The sequence below is a fragment of the Bombus terrestris genome, chromosome 4 (genome assembly GCF_910591885.1).
Source record: "Bombus terrestris chromosome 4, iyBomTerr1.2, whole genome shotgun sequence".
Lineage (NCBI taxonomy): Eukaryota > Metazoa > Arthropoda > Insecta > Hymenoptera > Apidae > Bombus > Bombus terrestris.
This window is the reverse complement of record NC_063272.1, coordinates 14,980,507-15,001,096: the sequence shown is the minus strand read 5'-3', so window position 1 is coordinate 15,001,096 and position 20,590 is coordinate 14,980,507. Positions and strand designations below refer to the sequence as shown.

The 20,590-nt window shown below is 48.0% G+C and overlaps 1 protein-coding gene across 4 annotated transcripts in view; it reads left to right on the top strand.

Moving 5' to 3' along the window:
• Positions 1-20,590, top strand: part of LOC100651674 — a 256,328-nt gene that overhangs the window by 215,953 nt on the left and 19,785 nt on the right. For all 4 annotated transcript variants that reach the window (XR_002307646.2, XM_020862719.2, XM_020862720.2 and 1 more), the window contains exons 7-8: positions 9,255-9,443; positions 19,124-19,217. Coding sequence is in view for 3 of the 4 variants with exons in the window: in XM_020862719.2 (XP_020718378.2) it covers positions 9,255-9,443; positions 19,124-19,217 (283 nt within the window). In the remaining variant the exon portion in view is untranslated. The remainder of the gene's footprint in view (positions 1-9,254; positions 9,444-19,123; positions 19,218-20,590) is intronic.

The window sequence follows — 20,590 nt, the reverse complement described above, 5'->3', positions numbered from 1 at the left end:
ATGCTGCCAGAGAATGATTTCGCGCCAGCGGACGCTTTTTTTCTCGCAATATATCTCGTCCACTCTTTATCTACTTTCCTTTCACCTGTGACACAGTGGCCGTCAGAAGCACCATCGAATTTCATTTTCCCTATCGGAGAATATCTTTTTCGTTTTCCATGTCCGTACGTGAAATACATGGCCGCGAATGTCGAGAAAATCAATTGCCCATTGGCAGAAACGAACCACGCGAATTTCCAATACGATCGTACTATCTTTTCCATCTTCGCGTTGTGTTTACTCTACTTTAAGTATGCTAATTTATTAGATTTATAGGAACACGTATCGCGGCGCGAAGTTCAGGATCAAAGGGTCGTGTGCAAGGCTTGAGAATAAAAAAAGGTTGTATCGAGCGGGGCCAAATTCGCGTGACGCGTGGCCGTTAACGCAACCGTGTAATTATCGTTCTAACCAGCGTGCGCGGGCATATTTTTCGCGACGTTTCAGCGAGAGAAGTGAATAATCAAAGACCAGAACCGTCGACAAGGCCTATTTTCGCGATCGGCGCAGCGCTGCGACTCGGTCATTAGCGATGCAAGATTTAACGCGACGCGACTCGGCTCGCCCCGGGGTGAGTGATTTTTTACAAGGTCGCGATTCCCGTGTCGTTTCTCGGATGGAGAAAAAGAAAATGGAAAAAGGAGGAGGAGAGATAAAACAACCGCTGATAATAATATCTCGGTGGCGTGACGGTCAACCATAAAGACCGGCTCGTAATTGTTGTCGTCGCTGGTAATTGCACGTATTTCTGCAATACGGACCGCTTTCCTGGCTGACTTCCCCTTTCTCTCTTTTACGTTCTCGCTCTGTCCCCCCGCTAAGGCCAATCTGACGATCGATGTGCTAAAATCCGAGATAAAGCTCCAACTTTCCCTTCGCTCGTAATTTTCGGTTTTCATATCGAGGAACGGGCTTCGTGACGAGCTGCCGTAACGAAGGAAACTGCGCGATATTAACGTCCAGGTTTGCCGATAGTTTTCGGCGAAACGGGAACGTATTCCGGGAGAAAACGTTGTTTTGAAATTATTCTTCGCTTACTATTGTCCACCCCATCCCATATGGGATTAACGGTCCACTAAAATCCGTGTTTCACGGCTCTCGTAAAAGTTATTGTTGCGAATTCTCGACCAAAGTGGAACCGATCAGTCGAGATCGCGTACCTCGAATGACTTGACGCTCAAGGTGGAGGAGGTTTAATAGATGAACTGTCCTCCTACGTTGCTGATTCTCCTTACCAGCCGTTGGGATTCGTCTGTCCATCGTGTCTTTCCGGCTGGGTTTTTCCCGGGGTTCTTTACCTGACCTCGGAGTCATTAGTTTTACAGCTCGGGGAGGACATGTAATTCGAAATTTCCTAAAGAAGGGAATGGGTCTGTCCGTGCCATAAATTGACGGCCACTCCAAATTCCGAACAGTTATAGTCGCTGATGCGTTTTCCTCTAGAGTTAGAAAGAGGATAGCAACGACGATTAATCCGAGTCGATAAGAAGGGAAAAACATGGTTGGGAGGAACTAGACGTAGATCGTCAGGGATATCAACGATCTTTAATCCTCGTGCATGATTCGAGACTTAATCCTCGCTCGTAGACGGCAATCGTCGCGTCTTCGCCATCGAGATTTATTGCCCTGTGGCTTCAGGCAGACGCGAGCAATTTACATTCCCGGGTATACGGCGTACGTCTTGGCTCACGACTGTTTGAAGCTGTAGCCAAACGTCGGATCGTCTCCCCGACTACTCTGCTCAACTCGACTCGTCGAAATTACCAGGGATTACGACAGCTGGCCAGTTGCGTTTGGAACCGCGATGAAGAATTGCCCCGCGACGATCAATCACGCGTTCTCCGGTAATTTCTATCGTATCGGATTAACAACTTATCATTGGTGAATAAAGGAATACACTCGATGGTTGTATCTATTGAGACGAGAAGATAGAACTTACAAAAGATTTCGGAAAAGCGACGAGCCTTGATCTTGACGACAATGTGCCTGCGTCTTTGCGACGTCGTCTTGCGACATTAAACCTTGGCTCGCGATTATGTTTATCGGGAGATGCGTTTCTCGTCTGACTGGTCGTTGACGACGATCACAAGCGACGAGGGAATAAAGATAGAAAAGAGTCAGGGTCAGGGCAACGCCGAGTCCCGTTTTGATTATTTTGCGAGGCACGACGAAAAATTTCACCGTGGAACGACCGAAGGAGTCTTAATGGACCTCCTGGTGCGCGCCATTATGCTCAAAGGATGAAAGGGTCCTTCAAAGGATCCTTGGCTCCACTTTCATTTGCATTCGGGATTGGAAGAGGCCAGCCTCTCTGCCGCTTGGTTCGTCGGGCTAGACGATTATCCCGGCCGCGGCCGACGGTTCCGGTCTCGTAATGAAAAATTGGGTCAGCGGGGTTAGGGATGAGAACCAGGAGTAAAAATGACAACGATAACGGAGGACATGAACGACTAGGATGGGGGGAGAGAGAGAGGGGGGAGAGAAGAAAAGATTCAACGGGGGGTGACTTCTCGGTGGAACGAAGTGGCCCGAAATTAGTTTACCTTTGGAAAGCAATTTCTTCCTTTTTCTTAGCTCGTGGCGTGCCTCGCTTCGCTTCCTGTCGGACGTAAAGGCTATTTTTCCCGTTGCGGGGCCGTCGATTCCTCGGAAAGATTGCCGCGGAAACGAAAATAATAAAGGAACTACGCACGATCGAAGAGCAATATCTGCTAACGTTCCGAGTAATATCGGCCACGATTGTTCCCGGTTCGTCGTCTACCTTTTCGATCCCGTTTGTTTTCCGTGTACACCCCTGTGGCTTTAGAAAGGATCTCCTGTCTGTAAATCCTATTTACTTTCTCGACTTTTCGAGGTAGAAAAGTTGCGAACAGAGAATCGATGTTTCTTCGAATAAGTTGAGGCAGAAGTTTCGGTACTGTTATTTAGCTTGGTAATGGCTCGGAGAAGAGCGAACGTATCGATGCGATTCGATTGTCAATATCACGAAGGTTGCAGAAAGCTCACGAGGTTCGAGCCGGTAATATCTTATCGAATTTCGACGCAGATGCAACTTTATCGAATCATCAATCTTCTTCTCCTTTTCTGCTTGATGGAGCAACACGCTCTCTTATCACGTCCCGTTTCGATCTTCGCCATCGACATCTCGGTGAAAAATCGTTCGGTCACCACAGGCAACTTTCCTTTCCGCTCGTAAAATCTGTTTAGAGATTTCAGACCTTCAGGACATAATTCGTGACAATTTCTCGCCGGATTAATTCACATAAATCAGTCAGAGTTTCGAGTTTTTCCGATTCAACTGGCTGCTTGAAGTAACAGGGAGAGAATGATAGAAAGGGAATTGATGACACGCATAATTCATGACCCTAGTCAAGCTGCTTTGCTCGTATTTGGATTGGCATAATCCGGCGGCTTAACGTTCGAACCACTGGAGCAGACATTTATCTCGCGCCCGAACTCGGGATTATCGCCGAATAATCTTTTTTCGCGCGCGTAACCAGCCGTAGGTGGCGGATTAATTACAACCAAACACCTTCTTCGCTGTGATAACAACCTACAGAATCGGATCAATCCCTCTGCTCGATTTCTCTGCTTAAATTCCACGGCTCGACTTTTCATTCCGCCAACGTCCTCGAAATCTCCTCCTCTCGATGCCTCGGCAATTAAATCAAAGGGGAAATTCGTTCGAAACTTTCCTTGACTCGGTTTCAAAGAGTTTCCCTTCCCAATGGACGAAGCGTCACAGAGCAGCGCAGAAGGGTGGAACAGGTAGGGCCGGTAAGCGAGTGCAGCTAAGTAAACCGCGCGTTTCAAGCTGTTCCTTTTCACGTCGCTAGACACCGCGATATTATAACATGTACACCCGCCATTATACAGCCATTACTACGCTACACCATTGTGTAGAAGCCGTGTCACGCTAAAGTAGCGTGTGGCACGCTTCTGCCGTACCTCCTATCGCTGCTTGACTGACAACCCTAACCGACCCGCTGGTCACCCCTTCGCAACCCCCTCAAACCTTCTGGCTACTGGCTGCGCCAGCGAGACAACCGCGGAGGTATTGCGTTACCAGGTTCGTTGGCGCGACATAATAATCCTCTGGTAAATCGTGAAATTCCACGACAACCGCGAGACGAAGCACGCACCGACTAATAAGGAAACTTGGAGCTGATGCTTCGTTAGCGCATGAACCACGAGAGATTTTTAATCGGCAGGTTATTTGAGTATTTCAGTAAGCAGCGAGAATGCCGAACAGGAAAGCGAAGAAAAGGTGGAAAAAGAACCGGACGAGGTGTAAACGAAGGGTTGCTGCAGCAAGAAAGGGGACGTTTTTGCTCGCCTGTAACTGTGATAGTCAATTTATCATGTATGCTTCTTTATTACACGTTGGAGTAGTAGCTAACCCTCGGGAATGAAAATCCGGCTGGTAGCATTCTGTGTCTCGGAATTACGTCGTTTCAGCGAGTCCTGCTGCTCGACTAGAAAGAGGAAGGTTCGCTGGGTCGGTGGATTGCGTCCTCGTCTCAGGAAAATCACATTTGTCGGCGACCGCGCCCCTGACGAAGGGCGTCGGCCCACCCCTGACCCATTTTGCGACGCAAATTTCATTCGAATAGCCCGAAGCTCTCCGCGTTACGAATTCCTCCGCTCTCCTCGACTTTCACTCACAGATGTTCGCCTCCGGGCCGAGTATTTAGATACGTCTATGCGTCTAGCTGGAACAGATAACCGGTCCCTTAAGGCAGGGATGGCTTCCAAGGTCTCTTACACGATTGTCCGAATTTCGAGTTGTCGAATCAAAGGTCTTTAACCGGCTAGTTCTCGTTATCAAACGCTTTATCTTTGCGTTCGAGAACGCGTAATAACGGGCTCGACGTTCGACCATAAGTCGAGCCGAGTTGGATGTGGCGAAGTTTCGCGACTGGTAAATCAGAAACTTGCAGCTCCCGACATCCCGCTACCTGGATATTTAGACTAATTATTATCAAACTATAACTGCGCGCCCGAGCGTAAGAAGTTGCCGCAACTATCTTCCTGTTCCTCGTCATTTCAGCGAATTTATGAGTGTTTACCTGGCTAAAGGATGTCGGCATCTCTTGGTTCCTGATTAAATGTATGCTTAAAAGCATAGCTAGACTCATACAACATCTTCTATTTGATCGAGGTTAATTTAAATCGATCAAACAAGGAGAAAGGATAAAAATTCCAATAAGAAATCAGCGGCTAGGAACTATCTTTGCATTAGGTTGAAAAAATGAATTTACGTCGCTGACCTATCGACCTGATTTTTGTTCGATATTTCGAAAGCACGCAGTTTCAACAGCGCGCCGTGTCGTATAGTTTCTCGAATAATTAATCCGCACGGGCCGATGAAAAATCGAAACTACGATCGAAGTGGCATAAACGCACCGCTGCATTATCGCAGGTCTCGTGTGATGGAAAAAAGCTGGTTCCGGGAATTTGATTACAGGCAGGAAATCGTTAACACGTCGGAAATCGATTACGTCCGCGCTGGGTACGTTGACGTGGCTCCTCTTTAAACAATGCCACGCTCCAGAACGGCGTCCCGTTAATCATGTTTTTCACAATCCATCCCTGGACGAAGCTCCGGGATATGCTGCGAAATAATAATATCTGAATGTATTTTCGAACAACTCGCGTTGGATTCGACGCGAATAAATTTCAAAAGGAAAACACACAGCCGGTATTCCGAGTATCTCGACATTGGATTTTATCTGTTGGATTAAAAAACCGAGGAGCAAGTAAAGTAAAATTCGCTCGTACAGTGGCAGTGTAGAAACTTTTCTGTGGATTAACTTCTTTCGTTGGTTCGGGGAAAGCAAGCATATCGAGGAAGTTCCTTATCAAGCGTGTCGGATAAAGTCGTTATACGAGACAGAGAGGCATTAATAGCCGAAATCGATCGACGAGCGGCTCGCCTCGGGCCACGTTCGTCGATGACGTTACTACCGTTTTAACGAAGGGGTTGCCCGCCATCAAGGAATCGCGTTTTCCCTGCAGACGATGATTATTTAGATTATCTTGCGCGATCGTCGTGTAATCTCCGTGTAGCAAGAAGAAGAGAGAGAGAGACAGAGAGAGATAGGCAGACAGAGAGAGAGACAGAGGGACAGAGAGAGAGAGAGAGAGAGAAGCTGCGTCTCGCAATCGCTTTGATGACATTCGCCTTCGAAGTTCGAATCCCCCTAGGGCTGCGTTTCGCCTCTCTTATAACGGGGCGATGCCGGCTCTTGTCGCGATTAAAAGCCAAAGCGCAGTTCGATTAATTCCGGTTATTTGCGTCGAGTCGATCGGCTGGAACGTTGGATGGTTTATTTGTCTCTCCCTTGCTGTTGCCTGTCTGTTTCATCCACGTGTACCTAAGAATTGTTTCGAGTCTTTCACGCGTCAACTACACAGGCGACCTCGAGCATTTTCGTGACTCGTTCTTTTCCGAATCAACCTACAATGCACGTTTCACGGAGAACTGGAGAATCTCTCATGGTCTGTCTGTTCGTCATCGAAGCTGTGTGTTCGATGATCCTTGACCAATACGCTGTCGATGCGTTTCAAGAGTGCCGATCGCGACATTCGAGCGATTTCTTTTGACGTGACAAACGATCGAACGCTGTAAAATGATATCGCTAGACGCGAGAGACTCGCGAGACAGTAAAACGCGAATTTGCACCGAAGTTCAGAGGAAATGTCACGATTGCGCGACAAGAGCAAGATCGTAAATTGGCGGATAATGCTCGCTGCTGCCATAAAACATTCCTATACTTTAACGTCCGTCCGGAAAACGACAGCGTAGTCGGTGTATGAGGCTGGCCGCGACTCATTCCCGTTTGGACGTTGAGAAATTAACGGCGACCTTCCGGCTCGGGCCCGTTTCCGGTGGCAGCGACGCGGGCCTCGGTTAAAAGCGAGAAACTACATCGAATCAACGCCTCCGACCACCGAACGGAACCGGCCACCCTCCGACCTCGCCGATAGAGACAATCACGATGATATCTTCTTTATTGCACCCACGTGTACGTTGCAAAGAAACAGCGTGGAAACACCGAGAGTCGCGAACCGCGGCGTCAACTTTAATCAGCATACGATTTACGCGGGTAATCCGTGGCGACCGAGCAGAAAACTCGAACAAAGGGGCGAAGGTTGTTGCACCGGCCTTGGAAGGCAGCGGATGCGAGATAAAGGCAAGAGTTATAGCGATAGTGGCAGGGAGCCGTGAAATTTAGAGAATCGGTGAATAGAAACGGACAAGTTGGCAGCATGCCTAGGCACGGCCCAGCAGGGATCATTAGGGTAAGATTGAAGACTACAATGGAGTAAATTGTGAAGACGTACGAGGACGTCGGATGAAGACACTATTTATTAGTATTTATGCGAGTGTAGCGTCGCGTTGTCTTTGATTATCCAACAAAGAATCGTGGCTGCAATTTGAGACGTCGCGTTAGCAACGGAAAGCATTCCTCGTCGTCTGGTGCATTTACATTTACATTCCGACTTTTTATTCGGGAAATGTTATTCGAGTAATTTTCGTGGTGGTTACGGAGAGGTCAAAAGTTGTTTCTCGAAGTATCTAGACCGATGGTTCACGGGACCAATTAATTCGTGTAAATTTCACGTGTGTCCCCTGTAGAGAGGATGCGGCGAATCGGTGGCGGCTAACTTCGGTCCTTTTAAAGTTTTCCCGATCGTTGGAGCGAGTGCCGATTTAGCTGGAATTCTCTTCGTGTTTTATCGACGGATGCGAAAAAGGTCCGGCAAGAGAAATCTACCGTTCACGTGGCCCATTCTTGCGCACGACGGACAAACAGGGTGGAAAGAGAACAGAAATGTATCCACGTTGGCGGCTCGAGAACACGATTCCTGGAGTCGTTCGTGCGGAACAGATATCCAGTACCAAAATCAGCCTCGTTACGAGATATATGTGCACGTGGGTCAAAGGGAAGAAGGGAATGGAAGAGGGAGGCAAAGAGACAGGAAGACAAAGTGATTCGCGCGAGTAACATGCAAAACGGGAGATGAAAAGGAAAAAAAGAAAGAACCGAGAAGAATAGGAGGAGGAGGAGGTAATCGATATGCAGAGTTTTCTCAATAAGACTGGAAAGGAACTATTTTATTTCCGGTCGTTCGATCGCTAGCACTCGGTCTTCTCACGGTAAACTACTACGTACTGAGACGTCCGGCGTTCGTGGAAAAGGAAAAGGTATCCAGAGGAGTTGAGAAACGAAAGGCGAGCAGAGAAAGAGAGCGTGCCTATTTCCCATGTAGTTCGGTGTCCCCGACCGAGGCCGTTCCGTATGCAAAAGATAGAACGTGCGCCGCAATCGAAACGAAATCTCGAAACGCAATTTCCTGATCGGCCGACCAAACGGATGCAGCATCGCCTGTCCGCTGTATCACCGATGTAACATCGATCTTCGAGCTACGAACGCAGTTTTAATGAGCGCATCCATACATCCACTTCCCGCCGCTGTTGTTTCATTTTCAGTGTCTCGTCACGATACGCTCAATCAAAGATGGACGTTTCTTTCTCCCGCGGCACGCAGTGTATCATTTTCTGGACACTTCAGTCGCGTTACGTAATAATTATCCAACAACTATTCCGGCGTAGCACGAAACTCGAATAGAGTGCTTCAAAGTGAGATTAGTCTCTCGAGACAGCTATGTAATTTGCCACTCGTAAGTCTGAAATCGATACCGTCTCTAACCGACGTCGAATCAACGTCGATCATTTAAACCTTGGAATCAGATCGACGATATCGGAAGCGAGCCTACGAACGGTGGCACGAAGCGTTACGCGTCTGGTCTTATCAAAGTTCATCAACCCGGTGTTGTATTAGTTTCTCCCAGACTGGTAGCTTTAAACGCCGGGAGAAGCAGCATGGTGGTTCATTGAACCAGGTCGGTTAATGTGGGTCGTCGTAATTCTAGACCCGACATCTATTTTCCGGGCCGAAGCTGTCCATCAGATAATTCTGATGAGGCTATTGTTCGCCCGGAAGAAGATTTCATTCGTTACGTAACATTAACCTATTTCAACGGATCCGCTGGACGTTTCCCTACAGAGGGACGATCTATTTTTGTCCAACTACTCTTTGCTACGTTTACGACGGATCAACGATCCTATAAACGCTATTAATAGATTAGACAACTTGTCTTTTATCGCGAACATCGTTTTAAGTAACGGCTCGATTTTTTGCTTACAGGTGAAAGTTATGCTAAAAGTGTCACCCGGAGAAGGCGGTAGCTTTTTCAACGCGGACAAGAGGAAGAAACAGGTGACGCTAGTCGACCCAACGGCTGGACAATCCTCTTCGGCGGACGATCGAAGGCCGACCGTGGCAGCACCGAAAATGTTTGCCTTCGATGCGATATTTACCGAAGAGGACTCACAGGTACACTCGATGATTTCCATTCGGCCACCCCTTTCTTACATTCCCTTTGCGACTCCCCAATAATTCAGAAACAGCGATTTTTATCGTGCTCTTCCCCTCGATTGCCTCTCGAACTCCTTTAGAAAATGTAGAATTCCATGGCACGGGGTCTTTCCTCTATCGCGAGCGGGAAGAATCGTTTTTCCACGCGTGTTGGGGTCTAGTACCGGACTCTTTCGAGCGACGCTGCGAAGATAAATATGGAAAGAGAGGAATTCTGGAGGAAATTAAGGACGAGAGCAAGCGCGCGAGACGCGGAGAAATCTGAACGTTGAAACGTCTACGTGGTACGTCGTCGAGTCGCACTCATCCTAGAGACGCAGGAGACGTTCCTGCCGGGCGCATAACTAAACTAATTTCCCGACCTCGAAACTCCACCTCCCGGCAGGAAAATCCAACCTCCCCGATCTCTCTTCGTCCCTCGAACCCTCGGGCGGGCGTTGCTTCTTGCTCGTGACTTCTCGTTCTTCGAGAAGCGCGAGGAGATCCGATCTAACCCCGATAGTCGTGATTATTTTCGAATTTGCGCGTTTCAAGCTGCTTTTCACCCGCGAGCTTTCTCCCTTATCCCCACTCCTCTCGTCTTCCTCTCTCGCGAAACGATATCCCTGAGCGCATACAAAATTCTACCAATCACGAAGCACTGGTAAATCATCGTTTCTTCCGCAACGTTTTCCCCATTTCTCGACAATCCTGGTTCCAGATAAATGGAAAAACAGCATCAGATCGATCAGCGTCTCCCGTCGAGCAATGCCGAAGACGACGAGGTAGGTCGATCCTTTTTCCTATCCCTCGCACGCTTACCGCGGCGAATTTTATTGCCGTGGCATTGATGAACGACATCGCCACGGCGAACGTCATCGGGGAGCGCGGCGGGCGTTATAATATCGCGAGATGCATGCATGCCGGGTAGCCCGGACGTGTATATACGTGCACCGAGATATTTCGATGCTCTCCGGGGACATTATCGAGCGTCGGATTCAAATGAACCCGGAGCTACTCGGTTTTCCCGGCGACTCCCCTCGCCATCCGAGAATCTCTCTCGGTTTCTCTTCCGCGGCACCCTCTCTGTCTCACTCCGTGGCTGCTGCCAGTCCTCTCCAGGGACTAGCCAGCCCTTCGTTCCCCGCCTGTGGCGCGTTCCTCTGGCTCTTTGACGCGACTCACACCCCTATCCGCCACTGTTTAGAAGAACCATGCAAAGCAATCGATTGATTCGATCAAATGTCCACGTCGCGACGATTGTCATCCAAAGTTACAATGGCTCTTCGTTCTCTCTTTTATGCCTTTCCCTTTTTTATCTTCTTTTTCCGTCCCTTTCCTGTTTTCCTTTTGATTCTTTCGGCTGTCCATCGCGTGCGTCGTGGTGGTGTTCCTCCGAACGAGCGCGTTCTTTCGGACAGAGGCCAAACCTCGAAGTCGAATTGTGGCCGAAGGGGGAGAGTCACGGGCAGAAAACTTGTAGAGAGAATGCGTGCCCTCGTCCTAGGGGACGGTTCGTTCTTTTCGACAACCAGCCGACAAGCACGGGGCCGTGTGAATATTTCAGAACCGACCTACCCGGACTCCAAAGTGGTTCATCTTTAACTAGTATCTCTCTCGACCCTTCGATCTTTTTCGTTTGCCTCTCGCGATTGGTTGACGATGGTAGTTTAAGATAACTCTCTTTACGTCTTCCGATAGAACGAGATTTCAAACGATTTTAAACGATTTCAAACGTATAGTCCAGTGTATTCGTATTCGTATCGCGTAATCAGCAAAGGTGGATTTTTTTCTTCGGTCTGTTCGAACGAATTCGATTGGTATCCCGGTTGATTGACAAGCACCTCGTTAGCGTGTTGTAATTGGTCGACAACGCGACCGCCTTCAAAAACGAGGATTTCGCCGGCTGGAATTACACACACGGGAAATGTAATCCAGCCTCGTCCGCAATTCCCATCGACCGATAATCTTCGACCAGCGGATACCTTTGCTGTCTGCGTCCGCAAATACGTGAACCGCGAATGCCCGACCGCTGTGTGGAAATGTGTCCCAATATGACGCGCAAACAGACCGCGCTAGCTTGATTATGGGTCAGTCGTAAATTAACATCGTCGATAGAAGCCATTGGTCGTTTAATGGCACCTTTGCGCCGTTTCATGCGGACCCGGAACGCGTGCAATCTGTCCTGCACGGATCAAGAGAGACCTTTAATACATTCCAAGTTCGTATAATATTTATTTTAAAAATAATTTTGCTTGGAAAAGAATCGTCGCTTGACACGAATTTGACATCTACTCTAAGCGTTCTGTAAATGTCATCCTGAGTTCAAAGTTTTCTAAAAGAGTGGCGTTGTTGAACTTCCGTCTGCGCGAAGCGAAAGAAACGTGGAAAAAGGGGAGAGGAAAGTTCTTGGCAGGCTGATATCGCTACAAGGGAACGCGCAAGAAAATCGCATTACTTGGACTAAGCGTGGATTCGTCGATAAATTCGTAATATCCTTTGCTGTCAGAGCCATTCATTCTCGCGAGTTGCGGCCATTACGTAAGAAGAATAGACACGTACAGGTTGCCAACGTAGGAGTAGTTTCACGCTCGCTGTAAGTTTATTTCCGCGGAACTGGCACCGAGGAAAAAGACGCCAAAGAAAGCACGATGCTTCGAAGGGAAATGCCTTTGAAGTTCCAATTTGTTCGATGCCCGTGCTGCTGCGTGGCTTGGTTTGAGGCGTTGTTACCCGAACACACTTGAGTGGTGCCGCTTACGGAGCCGGCAATTTGCCAAGTACGATACTCGAAACTTCCGAACTCGGTTACATTCACAATGCAAACATTCTGCACCGTGTAATTTTTCCGAGAAAATTGCATTTGGAATTGCTTAGAGTATAGAGAATAGGTGCTGAAATTTTAAATTCCATCCTTCTTCTTTCGTACGGTTCATTCTTTACCACCATGGATAACCGACACGGAACAACGACGTGATTCGATTAACGAACAGATCGCAGGTTTCCGCGACACAAAGCCGCCTTCATACACGTTCTCCACGATCCTCGAGCTCACACTCGTCCGATGACGGAATAATCTTCGAGGCGCGAAATAAACCTCGTACCAGCTTGGTCAGGATACTTATCCGTCAACAGAGGCTGAAGTGAAAGGCTGTCGATCTCAGGTGTCTCGACAAGGTCTAGGAAAAGGACGCGAAGTGTGCTAGAACCTGAGCATGCTCACGGATCCGTTCGGTGTGCAAATGAAACCTGGCCAAATTAATTGAACATCCATCTCAATTACGGGGCTCCGTAGGTGAATACGCCGGGGCTAGACGCGTTCCCGTTCGAGATCTTACGCTTGTGTACACTGCATATATTGCCGCTGGCCGCCGACAATTCTATCCCCGCGGACGATCTGCTAGGACAATGCATTCTGGACAGAATAATTCACTGAAGCCATTATGGTCGGTGCAGGACAAGGGCTTTATTATTGACTTACGACTAATAGTCACGCTGTGGATTACGCGCGTGTGTACGGTTTGGTACGCGCTTGCGTACTTTCTCCGTCTGTACAAGCAACGGCGTATTCCCTTCTCTCGCGGCACGGTTCGATCTATTGCTCATTTCCCAGCGAATGCTAATCGAACGGGCCCCGCTGAAACGCCTGGAAATTCACGGTACGTGGCTTCTCGTTCTCCTCGGTGGGTTTCCGAGTGTCCCGACGAAAATGGATCGGTTGCGCGTCCTCCTTCCCTTCCTCTCTGCTCCACGCAGACGGGATTAGCCGTTCGAAGCGTATCGACGCCGGATTCTTATTAAATCGTCGAGTCGAAGGCCGACGAATTCTTATTAAGAGGAAAGAATCCGCCGATACCTTTGCGCCGCTTCTCTCTAATTTGCCGCCTGGTTTCGATTATGGAGATTACCGAAAAATTATGCTCCACCCTGCTCCTATTCGCCGCGAAATTAAAGCGGGGCAGGGTTTGCGGTTCAATCGTTCCTGGGGATGGATCGTCTGTGTTTTTACCTTTCGACGGGAATAAACGTAGTTCGGATTATAGGGAATAAAGTGCACGTATTTTTAATGAATGCAGTTTAATCTACGCAGTGTTATTTCGTATATTTATCGTCGTTTATGATACCGTACGCTTCACCACCGTTTCAAACGTATAAATCTCTCGACCAACCAATAAACTCGTCCCGCGAGCTTCCTCTTGGTTAATCGGTTTTTTCTTTTTCTATTTTTTTTATTTTTTTTTTTTTTTATTTTTATATACGGCTGATCGATCCACAAAGCAAATGCATCACGTTTCATCAGAATTCGTTGGCCGCGTCATAGTCAGTCTCGCTATTATTCCTACACTCGCAACAGCCACTATGCTGCACCCGTGCGTTGATCAGGCATTCTGTCTGTCTCGTGTCCCTCTTTGAAAACGTATCGCCGTGTAATCGATGCGCACTTGGACAACGTTAGAAAAACCTAGTCGATCCCGGATCCTGTCCAGTGAATGAATAAGCAGCCCTCGAATAGGGGTTGATAGCGACGTTCTAACGGTAGAGTCATGCTAATCTGTAAACCAATCATACGGGCCCGTGGAACGGATCCACCCCAATTGGCCGCATCTATATTCCTTGTTCTGCCTCGTGTCCGGATCCGTCCGACCGGATCTTCGCATAGTCTGTCCGAACGATGCATTTCCATATTACAGTAAGATTAATTCGGGCCACGAGCTGGGTTTCGGAAATCCCTGATGAAGTTTGGCAGGTGTCTGACACGCGTCAGCCGTCCCAAAAGCGAGACGTCACTCTCCCAGAGATCGTGGATTTCGGTCAGCTACGTGCTGCCCGATTCGTGGTTTCGTTCGTGCGTTCTCCCATCTCGAGATCGTTAGGAAGTCGCGGAAAAAAGTAATTTCTCCCTGTTTATACGGAACGAGTTTTCAAACAGTACCGACGAAACTCTGTTAATTATTTTTAACAATTACTGTTCCAAGCAGTTCGGAAACTCGCGGTCAGAAGAGGAGAACGAGCTAGGCCGGCTAGCGGGACCGGAAGAGAAGTGGAAACGAAACGCGGATAGGGTTACTAACGATTTCGATTCTGCATCGGTCAAACCGAGCGTTGGATTTTCCGAATGCTTTTTTGATCCGACCAGTCACCGCACACGCCTCGCTGTTGGGGTAGCGTGGTTGCTTTTCGAACAAGCTGACGCGAGCCTGCTGTCTCGCTCACTTTCCAGGCGTCAATGACGCCAATCTCCCGTGTAAATCGCGACATATTTCACCGACTACCGAGGTCGCTCGCGCGTCTCCATATCTGCTCGCACCCTCCCTTCCACGTTTCCGCTTTGACAAACTCGTGATCGGCCTTACCGCGACGCTTCGAATACGCGTCGGATAAAAAGTTCTTTGGTTGTTATCCCGGGGGTTAACGCGTCACGCGGAATATCTAGACGAAGTCGACGAGTTGAAAATACCGTGTTGAGCTGTAATACTTTAAAAGGAAAGGGCAGCAAGTACCTCGATCGTCGTTGCGCGCGTGCTCTCTCGATATCTCTCGCGATTCCTCGCGATGTTACTGAAATAGTTGTCACTCGTGAACGCACTTTGATCGCTGGAACGTCCAATATTCCACGAGAGTGTCGAGCATATCGGTGAATCGGTCCGCATCGAATATTTCCGGCGACGATCGGCCAGTCCGATCGAATCGGAATTTATTTATAAGCGAGTAAGTCGCCGAACGAACCACGGTGCGGTGAACAAAAACCGGATGTCACGCATATGGCGACGCAATTTTCGGAATTATCGGCTCGTGAACGAGTGCGAGCGTTCCGCGCGTACATGCACGATCGCCGCACGCATCGTCGCTCGTAGACACGGCGAAACGAGAGCGAAAACTACCCCCTCGGCTCTGTTTGTTTTTGATATGGTTTTCATCGAACGATCCAGCGATGTTGCACGCGCCAGCTGCGTCTACATGCAAATGGTAAACCGCCTACTTTCCTCGAATGGTGCAGGTAATGGTCTCTACAATATACAGAGGTCGTAAAATCGGCCGAGTGTCAACCGGTCGTGTATGATTCGAGTATACAGTATCACGTAATTGTACACGTAATTTTGTAGTTACGTTTCATTCTATCGAATCGTATCGTAAATTCTAGACATCCCATATACTTTAGGAATATCGTATCTTTCGAACAAATTCAGGTTTTCGTAGAAACTTCGTTTTTTCTTTGATTTTGCAATTATATTTGACACATTTTCATCTGATCTCATCTGCTTTGCAATTGTTGGAATTATTGTTTCAAGTATCTTTTGCATCGACTGTAACTATCTAGATGGCCAGTTTTCATCGACATGGCGACGCAATCAACAAACGTGATTTTCGTAACGTTCACACAATTAACCGATAGTAATTGCACTGACGGATGTTATGCTAGGGACATCGTTGGCAGCTACATCATACGCTGATTCAACGTGATTTTCCGCTACGTAAACTAACTTCATCAATGTCTATGCCAATGACCGTATCGACAAACTTCATCTCATACGAATTACAACGCGTTTCCGCTCGTTTCGTATACTTTCTTCGTTAAACGCAAAAAGCTTTCGTAAGATCCCTGGTTCGATACTCTCGGCAAAAATAAACAAAGTTCAACAAATCGGCCACGCGCTTTAAAAGAAACTCTAACGAATCCACGAAAGTGCCAGGATTTAAGAAAATGGAAGCGGCTGCGACACCTGTTTCGTTCACCCCGACACACTAACGGCGTTCGAGGCATCTGGAAACTTGCGAATTAAGAGATTCGCGGAGAAGAGGGGGGGAGGGAGTCATTCGATTATTTCCAGCCATTAAAAGGGTCCCGCGTTTCTTCACGGCGACACCCCATTGCAAAGGGAACTCCTTTTTCCCGTAGCGTCTTTTCGAACTTTCTTACACGAGTTTTACATTTCGCCAAGAAGGGTGAATTTGGAGAGAAAGAGAGGAAGAAACAGCAAGAAGGGAAAGGAATGGGAACGAAGGAAAGAGAAGCGTAACTGGAAGTTCCTCCCCGGCGAAGAAGAAGAAGTCTGTCTTGGACCACGAGCATCGACGGCCCCCTTTCTTCTCCCCTTTCGACCCTTCCCGGTTTCATTGGTATTCCACGCGGCAGCACCAATATTGCGTTACTAGAACGCGTCCTGCAAGTGGAATTGACGCGACGCAGGCCACGACGACACTGGCTAACGTCGCTTGTAAGTCACACCATGATGTCTTCTACTCCCTTTTAATTTACACTCGCCGAAATTAATGTTCGCTTCGTCCTCTTTGCGATAGAGACGCCCGGCTTCTTGCTCGATTTCTTTCAATCGCTGGCCCGGATATCCACCTCGGAAGGGAAAGCTTCTTTAAGAAAGAGAAAATTCTTGTCGCGGAGTTGTTGGTAACGTTTCTTGTACAAATTTCAGTTCGTTTTCTTAAGCATTCCCTGGATAGACGGTAAAGCTCGCCTCCTTTTTCCGTAGATGGGACATTTCCATGGGAATTTTTTACAGGGTGGCTGGGATCGTCGTAAGCTTTAAAAGTCCCCGAGGAAAGGATCCTCGATGGGAAGACGTTTCAGAGATGGCTGGCAAAGAGCTACGTAACGACGAGTTTCCCATTGTAATTACAGGATATTTTCTTTAAACATGTATATTTGAAATTTAACCGATTAATAAATTCTTCTGGAATGCCTCGGTGTTCATGACGAGTAGAAAAAGCGAGTGACGTAGCATCGGGAAAGAATTGAAATTCAACGCATTATCAAGCGAACGAGCAACGGCCGCGGAGGGGATGTTTTCCACGCGGTACAACGTCGAGCCAACCCTTCGTTCCTCTCAATTCCGTGCGGGATCGCGGAATCAAGTGTTTGAGATTATGACGGAGGCTTCGGTCACGTATTTCATTAACTGTGATGCCGTCGGTTCCGCTAGGCAGGCGAGGCGCGTAGGGAAAGGGAGAGTGGCGGATCTCTCGAGGGTGCAGGTAGCCGCGAAATATGTTTGCTTTGCGTTACATCCCCCTGGGATGATCCCGTTATAATTATGAATGTCCTTGTTGTCCCGCAGACCTCTTCTTCGCCTCTTTCCACTTCTTCTTCCCCTCTCCATTAATCTCGTCGAGGATTTCGACGCTTTCGCGTTATCGTCTTTTTTCGATAGGCGAATGGTTCTCGCGATTTTGAAGCGGATAAGTCGTGGATCGCATTTCCATCGATCGGAATCGTTTTCCCGTCGCGCTTGCAATCGACGAGTATCGAGGAGATTCGTTCTTTTTAGAACGGGCGTGCTTTGAAACGAGCAACGACAGATTGGAATTACCATATTGGAGGAGGGACTGGACTTCTTATTTCCGTTTCCTTTAGAGCAGAGGCAGGAAAAAACGCAGCCTGAAGGGTTTCCTCTATCCAAATCGCTCGCTCCATCTTCCATGCAGTTCTCCTCCCGCGTTGTCCCCTTGCAAAACTATCTCTACCATTTTCCTTCTTACCTTCTCTTTCTCTCTTCTTTCTTCGCTCGCTCAAACTCTGTCTCTCGCCACCGAGCTTTCATCTCCCCCTGTTCCATCTCGGGCCTCGAGATTCATCCGATTCTCGTCCACGAAGATTTCAATCTTGTTTGGTCGAGGTATCGACACGTTCTCATCTTCCTCTCGATATTCCCAGCAACCTGCTCCCTTTCCCTTCGTTTTCTCTCTTGCTCACATCCTTCCTACTTTTTGTCCCGTTTCTCTCTCTCTCTCTCCCTTTCTCTCTCTCTCTCTCTGACCACCCTTTCCGGCCGCGAAACGTTTACTAACCCCTGCGAGAGTAAAAGAGAAGATGGTCGATGTCTATATCGATCGGTCAGGACGAATCGAGTGCAGGCTCGAAGGAAATTCCCGGTTGCTTCCGCAGGAAATTCGCGAAACGCCTGGGTCGAGAAACCCTTCATAGATTCGTAGCCTCTTTTCCCATTTTTTCTCTCCTTTTCTCTTTTTTCTTTTTTTGTTGGTAAGGACCCTCCGCTAGTCACGCTAGCAGCACCGAGATGATCTCACGACCGCTCGCAAATCTATGTAACGAGAAACGGACGCAGTCTGGCGAAAGATGGAACGCGAACTAAAAATCTGGCCGTTGACGCGCTCTTTCTCGGCACCGGAAAAGACTTTCCCAGTCTATGAATATATTAAAAGCAAACAAAGCCGCTCCTCCCGTAATCCTCGCGTCCTCGTCTCTCTAGAAGCACCGTCTTCGCTCAGCGGACGTAACGCTCGTCCCGTTTATTAAACCGTCCCGCAAACGGTTTCTTAAGCACTTTAAGTTAAGCTTCGTCGTTACCCTCGAAAGACCTGGTTGGTGTCTCGTCCGACGAAAGGAGAGGAAGACGATAGCGGACCTCCATCACGACGAGGAACAATTAAAATCGCGTCCATCGTGCTTGAAAGTACCTCGCCTGTCGTTATTAAATAACCTAACTCGAAGCCAACTTTGGATAATCAAATTGATATCAATTATCGTCATGCAAATAAAACGAAAACACTCTTTCAAACTTGGAACGTTAATTTGAAGAAAAATGGAATTTTCTTTTTCCTTCGGTATTATGAATAATTTTAATGAAACTTTTTCCGTGGCTTCTCTTTTTCTCTTTGTTTGACGTTTCTTACATTTGTTTCAGACGGAGATCTGCTCGAGTGCCCTGACGGACGTTATCCATGCGGTTATCAACGGAACGGACGGCTGCCTCTTCTGTTTCGGACACGCGGGACTAGGTGAGTCTATCTATGATTTTCAAGATACAAAATCTCCTCTCGAATTGACTTTGGTATCGGGGGATTTCTCACGACGTACATCCAATAAAAAGCTCGTTAAACATTTTTCATGGTACCGTGCCGGATGACAACGTCTTCTGGTTCGCTCCTTTCCGTCCGCTCATTGTTCGACAAAGTCCGTCGTCCCCGTAGACAAAACGCCATTGTCCGTCCCTCGAACGGAGCTCATCCCGACAGAGCATGGAAACAATTACATGAAATATGAATACCACGGGGAATTCCTCGTCGTACTTATCGTCCTACTACTCTCTTTCCCATCGTGGTACGTTCGAACGTCAAGATGCATCTGTTCCAGCTAGAAGCGGGCTTTTTGCGCAACTTGTTTGTCGGTACGGTGTAATTGCAGATACGGCAGAAGTACCGGTTGCCGAAAATTAGATGAAAATCGTGGAACGAAGTTTGTTTTGCATAATTGCAGGACTAGTCGAGCATCGCTCGACAACCGGAGAACACAGGTTGGTTTATCTTTGGAAACGTGAATCTCACTGGTCTGGGAGGAGCTTCCTGATGGAAAAGTCCGAGCTCTAGCACCAGACACGAATTAACCATTCGTCGGATGAACCTATCGCGACGGCGATTCTTTATTTACACATCGTTCCCCCTACGTTGCACCGCAGCGTCCATTTTCACCGGCGCGGCAGTTTGTCGCTCGATTTTCATCGTTCCGCAAGAAGCTAAGGGAAAGAAAGAGTACCGGCGCGGTGGGCGAGACGCGCGCGAGTTGTTTTACATTTTAAGTAGTGATATCGAGTTTGCATGCAAATGCATGATTATGCGAGGAAACCGAGGGGAAGGAAGATTTTCTCGGGTCGGAGAAGGAAGTGGCGAGATGCGTGGATACCGGCGGGAAAACGAACGAGGAGAGAAAAGGGGCGAGAACGAGGAACGAAAAGGTGGAGTCGAAAGGAAACGAGATAATGTATGCTACTGGGACACGAGCTTTCTCGCTTTCTCTCTTTCTCTCCCTTTTACCTCTCGCTCCGTTCTCCACGCCCTTCTTCCACCTTTCGAATCTTAACGCACACCGGAGATTATCTTCGCCTCGTCTCGCTGTATTTTCAACGGAAATAACTTCCGAGCTGATGGATTTATGGCAAACCATGCAAAGAGGCCGATTAAACCTCTCTACCGAGCTCTACCGCTTGTGTACCCACCGGTATACTGCACAGTTATCAGTGGTAAATACTCGAATTCGGGATATTCGACGTTAGCCGTGTAATATTTCTTCGAACGATACTCGCTAAAAGATGTCGTTTTAGTTTCCTAAATGAATTTTTTAAACGGTCGAAGATGAAATGTCACGATCGATCGAA